General features: G+C 55.8%; 2 protein-coding genes across 2 annotated transcripts in view; one reads left to right on the top strand and one right to left on the bottom strand.

The window, feature by feature from the left end:
* The window catches only part of FAM184B (family with sequence similarity 184 member B), a 49,202-nt gene extending 42,981 nt beyond the window's left edge, over positions 1-6,221 (top strand). Inside the window, exons 21-23 of the mRNA XM_014592453.2 lie at positions 2,434-2,538; positions 3,734-3,933; positions 4,641-6,221. Of these exons, the coding sequence (XP_014447939.1) occupies positions 2,434-2,538; positions 3,734-3,933; positions 4,641-4,734 (399 nt within the window). The 3' untranslated portion in view covers positions 4,735-6,221. The remainder of the gene's footprint in view (positions 1-2,433; positions 2,539-3,733; positions 3,934-4,640) is intronic.
* Positions 6,222-7,731: 1,510 nt separating this feature from the next.
* The window catches only part of MED28 (mediator complex subunit 28), a 3,108-nt gene continuing 331 nt past the window's right edge, over positions 7,732-10,508 (bottom strand). Inside the window, exons 2-4 of the mRNA XM_006160608.3 lie at positions 10,247-10,313; positions 9,234-9,346; positions 7,732-8,166 (exon numbers count right to left, since the gene is read on the bottom strand). Coding sequence (XP_006160670.1) covers positions 7,969-8,166; positions 9,234-9,346; positions 10,247-10,313 — 378 coding nt within the window. The 3' untranslated portion in view covers positions 7,732-7,968. The remainder of the gene's footprint in view (positions 8,167-9,233; positions 9,347-10,246; positions 10,314-10,508) is intronic.

The following is a 10,508-nucleotide window of genomic DNA, read 5'->3' as shown; positions in this document are numbered from 1 at the left end:
CTGCTGTCACCGTCCTTGGCTCGCGAGGGCACATCATTGACCAGAGGCAGGGAGGAAGTACCCAGCGGGTGTGACCACACCGCAGCTGCTTCCTCCATTTCTCCACCTTTACGGGGTGCTAGGCGTGCATGCGTGTGCAGCAGCATGTTTTCGAAGCCACCAGGTCCACAACTCAAACTGCAGTCAGCCATGTGGGTCCCGGTCCCTCAACCACCAGGCCCTGGTTCAACTCTAACCTGTAGAATTTGGGAAAATTTAGGATGACTTGCCTTATTTGGCATTGACTAGAATCAATCATATTTTTTCAAAGGTACATAACTTTTTTACTTTTTAATTTGAAGGTGCACTTGCTAGGGACAGAAAGAAGGAAAGTAAGAAAGCCCCACACAGGACGGTCAGGCCACAGCCCTCCTCCACTTCTCCCAGGATTTTGGGCACACACACAGGTAAGGTAGGTGCCCAGTGCTTTCCTCAAGCTGCCTGGTCTGGGACTTGAACCAAGCAGTCGGCCATGTGGGACCCAGCCACCCTGACCACCACGCCGCCAGCTGGCCTCCCCCCTTCTTCCTCTTAATCACGATATATCTCGTGTGTACGTGAGAGCGAGCACCCGCAGGGGCTGGCCACACCACGCTCCCTCCTCCAGTCCTCAGCCCGTCAGATCCCGTGGACAGAGGCCTGACCGGCCAGGATGCACATGGGATCCGGCTTCTGAGCAGCACACGCCCCTGCACCCCGGAGCCAGCCCGATGGAGGTCTAAACTGCTGTCCATTACTTTGTGCAGAGAACCACCTGCTCTCCAGTGAGCGAAGCCGCTTTCTAGACCCTTAACGTCATCTCCAACTCTGATTCTGCAAGCGACAGCCACCAAGGCCTGATGGCCACTTCTGGGGTGTCCCTCCCCTCCAGCTGCTCCTGCCCACCCACTTCCTACTTTGACGGGTGACTGAAAACTTAGCTGGTGGGGCCAGCAGGTGGCATGGCTGAGGAGCTGGGCTCCCACATGGCCCACCATGGTTTGAGTTCCAGACCTGGTGGCTTGCTTTCTCGCTTTCCTCCTCTCTCTCTGATCACATTAAAAATAATAACAATAGCCGACGATGTAGTGGTTTTATCGCTGGACTCCCACATGGCCGACTGCAGTTTGAGTCCCAGACCCAGAAGCTTGAAACTCACACTGGGTACATGCGCTCTGTGCCCAAGAGCCCAGGAGAAGAATGGAGGAGAAGGGATTGTGGCATGGCCATCCCCTCTGAGGGTGATTTCTCACTTTCTGTCTGTCTCTCTGTCTCTCTGTCTCTCTCTCTCTCTCTGGCAAGAGCACACATCCTCTGGCAAAATATCTGTCCCTCAAAAAAAAAAAATACTGGTAACAGATAACATTAAGTAACCCTTTAAAAGGGAAACTTAGCTGGCATTAGGAAGCGCTGCTCACTGGTGTGACGGAAGCTCCTCCTGGGAGCATCGGCGTCTTCACAGGTAGGTATTATGACTGGAGTCTGCTCTGAGAACAACACAGGACAGCACTCAGCAGGGTGACCGGATAAGATTAGCCGTGGGTTGCCCTGGCGGCGGTGGGGATAGGCCTCACGCCCTCCGCCTCTGTGTGTGGGGAAACGTCCGGGGTGCGGACTAAACACAAGAAAGGTAGTGAGAAGAGAGGGTGGAGTCTTCTCTACCTGGGGAGTTGCTTTCTGGGTCCTTCTATCAATTTTCTTTCTTTCTTTCTTCCTTTTTTAGGTTTTTGCCATAGGGTGCATGCCCTCACTGGAGAGACAGCGAGGGAAAATGAGAACCCACCCCGGGGACAGCCACCCACCACCCCTTCTCCATTCTGCTCCTAGGATTTTGAGCACGCACACACATGCTCCCAGCACGATTTTCAAGTCACTGGGTCCAGGACTCGAACCACGGGAGGCAATTGGGAAGTCCAGGGCCTTAACCACCATGCCATGAGCTAGTCCCTTAACTTTCGTTTTTTAAAAATTAACTTTCATAGGCCAGCTGGTGGCCGGTGTAAGGGTGGCTGGGTCCCACATGGCTGAGTGCTGGATTCTAGTTTCGGACCCAACGACTTGAAAAACACTCGGCGTGTGTGTGCACGCCCCAAACCCGGAGGAGAGTGAGAAGGGCCGACCTTGCGGGTGACCGTTCACTCCCTCTCATGAGTACATGCACCCTGCAGCCAGGACAACGAATGTCACTACGAGCTTCGTCTTGTAGTGAGCATCTGTTGCGGCTCTGCCCTTCAGCGGGAAGGACTGGGTTCCGGTCCGGAGTGGACTCGGCCTTTCTGTTACTGTAAGGGAAAGCGGCTCCTCCCAGCCTCTGGCCAGCAGCGCCGAGCCCCGACTCCCGTCCCCCGACTTTCTTGCCATCTTCCGCCTGCACAGCACGAAGCTCACTCAAACTCACTTGAATTCCTTCTCCAGGAAGAGCGAAGGCTCCACTGCGCCGCGTTCCCCAGCGCTGTGTCCCACAGGAATCGGTCCTTCTCCTTCCACCCTCACCCGGGGTGCCTGACCCCCTCCATGAAGGGAACGGGACTGGCGGGCTGCCACAGCTGCAGGGCGTGCCCGACCTCCTCACGGCGTTTGCGTCCACTGGGCGCCCGTGGATGGCGCTTACGCAGCACGGGCTCTTGTACAGTGTGTGCCACCACCACCGTTCCGTCTGGGTGGTAAGGACGGGGACGGAGTAGGGACCGCCCACTTCCTGTTCGGATCTTTAGAACCCGTACAGTGAGCGTTCACTTACAGGCCTCTTCCCTGCTGTTAGGGAGCGCTGAAAACGTTTCCAAACTTGTGCCCTTTGCATAGCTCACAGGACGACAGGCCTGCACTGCTATGACCTCGTACAGACTTCACGCGTGTCTCTGTGTGTGACAGTGCACACGGGAACTTCCAACAATTAACCAAAACGGAGATGATGGGGAGCATGCATTTCAAAATTCTTTCACACCAAAATAAACTTGTACTTTAATTTCACTTTCCCACACTTTGAAGTCCCAAGTTTCACTCCAGAAATATGAACGCGTTTGAGGACAGAGTGGGCCCAGGTCCTGCTGGAAGAGCTGTGTGGCCTTCTAAAATGTGAAATAGCCTGATGTATGAAACACCTCTGTCCCCGGCTTGGGATGTGGTGCATCTATGTATTTTTTAAAATGCAGAATGCAGACTGAAGAGGAAGTGTTTTAAAAAGCACCATGTAGGGGCAGTAGGTGGCACCGTGGGCAAGGTGCCGGACTCCCACATGGCCGACTGCAGGCCGAGTCTCGGATCTGGCAGCTCGCATTCTCACCTTCCCTTTTCTCTCTGTGTGTCTCTCTGGTCAGATTAAAAAATACATAATAGTAACAAATAAAATTAAAAACATGTAAGCATATACATAAAATTGTTGCCTCTGTTCCCATATAATGTTGGCTGGGATGGGCCTTATTTACTTCTAAATTTTTAAGGTTTGTGTCACAGGTGGGTGTGTGCTCACCAGAAAGACAGAGACAGAGAGGGGATTGAGAAATCACCCCCGGGGGGATGGCCACGCTGCAATGCCTTCTCCATTCTCCTCCTGGGATTTTAGGCACACACATACGCATGCCTGCTGTGAGTCTCAAGCTGCTAGGACTCAGCCAGTCGGCCGCGTGGGGGTCCAGCGCCTTACCCACTGTACCACCCGCCAGCCCCTCTAAAACGTCTTTGGGTGGTGCTGACAGCCCTTCCCCGCCACACACAGAAAAAGAAGATGGAGGAGGCGCCCAGCCGTGTGGTGAGTGTGCCCAACCTCGCCTCCTACGCTAAGAACTTTCTGAGCGGGGATCTGAGCTCCAGGATCAACGCCCCTCCAATCACCAAGTCTCCCAGCCTGGATCCCAGCCCCAGCTGTGGCCGGCCTTACAAACCCACCCAGCCGCCAGAGGCAAAAACCGCCACCAGGTATGTTGGCAGAAGCTGCGGGTCCCCTCCTGGCGCCCGCTCACCACCCAGCCCTGGGCAGAGTAGAACAGCCGCCCTGGAGAAAGGACAGTCCCGCCCAAAGGGAAGACCGTGGAGGGCAAGGACTGGTCCTTTAGAAGAGGCACTGTTCCTGACAGCCTCAGGCCTGACTCCCTGGGTGCTCAGAGAGACCACCGGGCACTTAGCTGGGGCTGCCAGTGTGGGTTACATCAAAGCGGGACTCTTCACCTGGCCTAGTCCAGTTTCCAGTTCTGGTCCTCCATGGTCACAGCTGTGTGGCCTCTCTGGGTCTCCACATCCCCCCTGAAATGGAGATGATGCAGCACCCCACCGGCTGATGTGAACCAGAGGGACTAGCCTGCGGGGCGTGGCGAGCACAGGGCCTGGCCTGACGTGTCCGCTGCTGCCGTGTGACGTTCACGGATCCGCAGGTTTGCAGCCTCTTCATCCGTAGCTCTGGCTCACGTACAATGACCTCAGACACAGCCCCAGACTGACATGAAGCCAGGAACCAGACAACCGAGAAAGCTCCCCTCACAGCAGGTTTTTCCACTCCCTCCCAGCCCCGCCCCTACTGACGCTGGCCTGGCAGGGTCCGGTGTCTTCCGCCATGAAAAGGCGGTGGGGTACTGCGCAGTTCCATGAATTATTTTCAAAACCATGCAAGAAACTTTGTCTGTTTTTAGGACCCAAGATGGCGACACTGCGCAGCCCAAAGAAGCCCAGCAGAAACAGGGCTCCCCGCACCAGGAGTGGTTCACCAAGTACTTCTCCTTCTGAGCTGATCTGGGGCACACCAGGAGGGCGCTGGAGAGCCACCCCTGTGGAAACGCCCAGTGGAGAAGGACCTGTAATACGACCGGGGGCCGGCGACGTGCTTGTCGTCCCCACGCAGAGAGGAGCCTCAGCGCGTCGGCGCTCGCCTGTCACGTGCTGTTGTGGCAACTGGGCACCGAGCAATGCCGTCCCAGAGCCGCTGCCGTCACTGGTGACCCGCTCACGGGATTCGTGGTGCCCACGTCCACCTGCGCCGTGGGTGCCGCGCTCGCAGTGGCCACGGTCTACTTCCACGGTCTACTTCTGTTTCTCCTGCGATGCGCGCCACCTCCACTGACATGTTTCCATGTAAAGTGCCCTAATTCCGAAACGCACAATGACCTCAACAGGAAGACGTCGAAAGCGAAATTCAGACTAGAGGACAGCAGATCTGAAAAGCACCGAGCCTCGCAGGCCCGGGCTGCAGCATGCTGGCCAGGTGCTGCAACCGAGCTGCCACACTCCACGCGTGCCGCCGCGGCCGGGACGAGCTGCAGACTGCAGAGTAACACCTACCTCAGCAGGGGCTTCGCTTGCACCCAGAGAGGACTTGGGTGGCTGCCCTCGTGAGCTGGACTGGGCCCCGCAGGGCTTTTCTGCCACTGGCCAAGCTCAGCCCTCCCTCTCATCCCAGTTCAGTGACTGCAGCGCCGGACACACCTGACCGTCCGGGAAGTTCCTGGATGTGTGTTTTGACGTCAAAGATCTCCTGAGCCTCTGGTCTGTGTTCGAGCCCTCGGCCTCATGGTACATTGCTTCCCCGTTGCATGGATGCCCGGTGGGTTCAGGGCACCTGCCCAGCGCACACTGAGCTGTCTGACCCTCTGACAGAGTGGCGGCTTGACGAGGCTCTGACCTCGCAGTGGGCAACACGTTATCAGTCCTTTGGTGCTGGCCAAGGCGTGGCCCCCCGACATCAATTCTGTGCACTGTCAACTCTTGGCTGACTAAAACGTTAACCCACTGGGCAATAAAAGCGGCTGTGATTGCATTGCTTTCCTACAGAAAGGCAAAATTAGATGAAGACACAGCTTAGAAATAGAAGCTCACATTAACCTCTAACAGGTCATCCTCAAGTAAAAAGTAGATTATGGGGTCAGCACGTGGCATGGTTAAGGTGCTGAACTCTCATGTGGCCAACCGCAGTTCAAGTCCTGGACCGAGCAGCTTGAAAATCACAGCAGGTATGTGCACATGCGTGCCCAAGATCCCAGGAGAATGGAGACCGCAGAGTGGCTCCCCACCCTGGGCGGTGATTACTGTTTCCCTCTATCTGTCTCTGGCAAGTACACGCATCCCATGGCAAAAAGAAAACAAACCCAGGAATATATGGCTGATTACCTACTTAAATGTTATTTGGAGAGAACTGTAATGAAAATTCAAATCCAGAAATTAAATATAAACTTGCTACCTAACCAAAACAAAGTCCCAATAAAAAATTTTAATGTAAATAGTTGTCACCGTAAATGCAACATGCCATGTTATTATTTTCAGTTATGCCAGAGGGATCATGCATTCAGAGCATAAGAAGGGACAGAGAGGAGGGAGCACCCTCCAATGGACAGGCAGGCCACAGCCCGGTCTCCGTCTCTTCACCCTGTTCAAATGCTGGGCATGCATGCGCACACACACGCACTTGACCTGTTCTTCAAACTGCTGGAGTCAGGACTCAAAACCGGTGTGGTTGCCCATGTGGAATCTACTGTAGATCCCTAACCACCAGGCCAGGGAGCTGGTCTGCCACGTTATTTTAAAATTCCAAGGATTTCTTGTCTCTCTTGTTTAGGGTGACAGTCCATTTGGGCTGCAGTAGCACAGGCTCTCGGACTGGGTAATTTATACACAAACTTCCTGCTCATTCTGGAGGCTGGGAAGTCCAAGGTCAGGCCCGGCCGTCATGGGACCGGGGGCTGTTCCTCCTGGCAGTGACCCAGCTGGATTCTCCCTAGACCTGCCCTGAGAGCCGCTCCCCTCCATCCTGTGATGGGGTGAGGCGTGACTCCCGTAGGCGGTGCCACCTACACCCTCCCACGGCAGGGCAGAGTCTGCAGGAGCCTCTTCCGTAAGGGTGGTAGTCCCATCACAAGGGCAGAGGACCCCATCACTCTATCACATGAGGCTCTGCCATGTGGATGGGGACACAACATACACACCACGGCGGTGAAAAGTTTGAGATTTTATTTTATTTTGTGCTTTAAAAAAACTGCACCTTGTGTGCTGAAACTTATTTTGAGAGGTTTTTGCTATAGGGCACGTGCGCTCACTAGAAAGACAGAGACAGAGACAGAAAGTGAGTCATCACCCCCCAGCGGGGATGGCCATGCTATAATCCCTTCTCTATCTCCTCTTGGGATCTTGGGAACATACGCACACGTGCCTGGCATGAGTTTAAGCCACCAGGTCCAGGACTTGAACCACAGTCAGCTACATGGGAGTCCAGTGACATAGCCATTATACCTACTGCTGGTCCCAGAGCAAGAGCCTTTCTTAAAGGAAACCATCAAACAAAGAGTCTTTGCTCCAAGAGAAAAGCAAAACCCATGCCAGCCCAACCCAAAACCAGGAGGGCGAGCTCACCCCAGGCTCTGCTCCACCCACCCATCCCGAGGCGGCTCCCGACTCAGCCGGCTTTGCCCCAGAGCCCAGGGAGACACAGCACCAAGGCCAGCGCTGCCCGGGTGGTGGACCGAGGAAGCCTCAGTGGCGCTGCTCTAAGCCACACCTGACCTGCTGGGAGCATGGGCACTCACCTTCTGCTCTGCCCTGAGCTCCCAGAGCCTGCACACATGCACGTGCCTGGGCTCTAGCCACCCGAGGGGTACCCACCACCAAAGCCTCATCGACTCTCAGGCGTCGTCACCTTCCCCCTCAGAGCACACACACTAATCCAGTGGGGACCGAAGAAGTGAAAATTTGTACCAAAAAGAGCCCACGAAAGAACTGCAATGCCACCACACCATCTTCGCTAAAGAGGTAAACATTTACTTGTTTTTCTAAAGCTGTAGGTATTTTATAAAATGCTCAAAAATTAGCTTCTGAAAATAGGGGGAAGTTTTAAAGTGGGAACTGCCGCATTCTCTAGAGTCCGTCCAAGGCGGCGCCGCACAGCGGGACCAAGCAGTCCGGTGGCCACCACGCATGCACACGCACACACCTGCACACACACCTGCACGCATGCCAGGCCGGGCTCTGCGCCGCTCAGCTCTGCTTCAGCGGCGCGGGGATGTTGGCGGACGCCTGCTCCAGGTAGGCCAGCGAGCCCTGCGGGCCTTCGGCCGGCTGCCGGTGCTGCGCGCTCAGGTCCTCCAGCACCTGCTGCCAGTGCCGCAGCTTGGCCAGCTGCTTCTGCACCAGCGTGTCCTTGCGCTGCAGCTCGTTCCTCAGCTCCGACACGTCCTGCGGGGAGAGGGTGCGGTCAGGAGGGGTGGGAGGGACGCGCCCCGCACTGCTGGGCCACCCTCTGACGACCCACGGAGGCTGTTACAGCTGACAGCGCAAAGGGCAGCCGGAGGCGGCGGCTCATCCCACCCTCTCCGTCACCAGGCTGCTGCTGACAGTGTAACCCTGAGCCCGGGGGACGGCGGGCACAGCCACACTGCGGCCGGGGCACGGCAGGTGGAGAGCTGCCAGACTGCTCGAAGGAGCATTTCCCAGGGTCCGGTCACGTCCCTGGACTCCCACGTGGACTGTGGTTCCAGACCCGGTGACTTAAAACTCGTGCCAAGCACATATGCATGCATGCCCAAAATCTCAAGAGGAGAACAGAGGAGGGATTGGGCATGGCCATGCCCCCTGGGGGTGGTTTCTTGCTTTCTGTCTTTCTGGCGAGTGCCTGCGAGCCATAACAAAAATCTCTTAAGGGGGGACAAAGCGTTTTATGAACACTACCAGGACATTCTTCATGAAATCTGGCCGTGACCACACAGTTACTCAAGTATTCAATCAGGAAACGACCTGACAGGACACATGGCAAGAACATCACTCTCTTGGGGCCGGCAGGCGGCATGGGGGTTAAGGCGCTGGACTCCACATGGCTGGCTGCAGTCTGAGTCCCAGACCTGGCAGCTTGCTTTCTCGCTTTCTCTCTCTCTGGTGAGTGTGCATGCCCTATAACAAATTTAATGCTAATAATAAGAAATAAAATTAGAGACCAGCAGTTGGTGTAATGGCTATGTCACTGGACTCCCATGTAGTCGACTGTGGTTCAAGTCCTAGACCCGGTGGCTTAAACTCATGCCAGGCACGTGCATGTACGTGCCCAAGATCCCGAGAGGAGAATGGAAAATGGAGAGCTATTCAAACCACGCTGTGGAGCGGCCGCCCGACACTCCGCCTCGGTTGCACTCCTCAGGCTTCATGAGCCCGAACCAGGAGCAGCACCCCACTGTATCTTCACCGCCCTCCTGTGACCCCGAGAGCAGGCACCTGCTCTTCCAGGTGTGGGGCGGAAAATGAGCTCGTACCTCCTTGATAACTTGCTCCGGTTTCTGCACAGACAGCTGCAACCTTTTTTGTAAGAAAAAACATTCTGTCTGTCTTGCGATATCCAGAAACTTCTGGATACACTGATCAACACCTTAAAGACAAGGAAAAAATATTAAGAAGAACACCAGACACACTTACTGCCCTCATAAATGAGCATCAGTCAGGATATAAATGCAGTCTGCAGTTCTACTCCTGGCTGCAGCAGTGTGCTAACGTAAAGGACAGACCATTCCTACTACCAGATGAAACGCGACCTCCACAACACACAGACGTAGGACTTCTAAAGACAGCCGAGAGCCAGCGGTCTGCACCATAATGTCCAGTTGCCATGAATTTAAAATACAGTACAGGGCCAGCAGCTGGCGCGGTGCTAAGGTGCTGGATCCTACAAGGCCAAGGGCGTGGTTCAAGCCCCAGACACGGTAGGTGTGCACGCCCCAGATCCTGTGAGGGTGTGGAGCGGGGACCGCACCATGCCCTGGGTGCCTCCTCCCATCCCATCCCCTGCAAGTGTACGACTGGTCGCAGGACAGCAGGGGCAGAGGTCACCTCTGGGCACTGACGAGGGGGCAGTCTGACACGGAAAACGTGTTTATATCCCTCCCACACACGGGTCTACCTCCTTCCCCTAAAGCCAGTATGAAAGCGATTGTGAAGGACACCTGGGGGACAAGGGAGCAAAGACTGGCAGGTCACAGGGGCTATCCAGACAGACCCACTCCCGCAGGGTTCTCTCAGGAGGCAGCGGGACTGACCAACATGTGAAATCAGGGCCAGCAGGTGGCATGGTCAGGGTGGGCTCCCACAGGGCCCACAGAGCCTGAGTCCTGAGTCCTGGACTCGCTACTTTCTGTCTCTTGCTCATGAGCATGCGTGTCCTGTAGCAAATTTAAAAGTAATAATAATAATGATCAATGAAATAAACACAACCCTCAGCAATGAGGAATCTTGCTGAAGGCAAGAACGCTGCCTACAGAGAGGAAACCCTTACCCGTCCGAATTTCCTCCTGATCCGTGCCGTTGACGTAGTCCTGGCTCACCAGGGAGGCGAAGCAAGCCTGCAGGAGCACAGCGGGAAGACGTGACTCGGACGTCCGCACCCGCCCTCCGCGGGGACCGGGCGGAGACCCCGGAGTCACACCCTGAAAGGAGCGCACGGCCCCGTCGACCCCTCCAGCGAGCCGGGCCGGGCCGGGCGGTCCCCGGGGTCCACGCGCAGGGCGACCATCGCCGGGGCGGGGGGGGTTGCCCTG

Source organism: Tupaia chinensis, unplaced genomic scaffold (assembly GCF_000334495.1).
Source record: "Tupaia chinensis unplaced genomic scaffold, TupChi_1.0 Scaffold000695_1, whole genome shotgun sequence".
Lineage (NCBI taxonomy): Eukaryota > Metazoa > Chordata > Mammalia > Scandentia > Tupaiidae > Tupaia > Tupaia belangeri.
The sequence above is the reverse complement of the archived record's forward strand: the minus strand, read 5'-3'. Positions and strand labels throughout refer to the sequence as shown.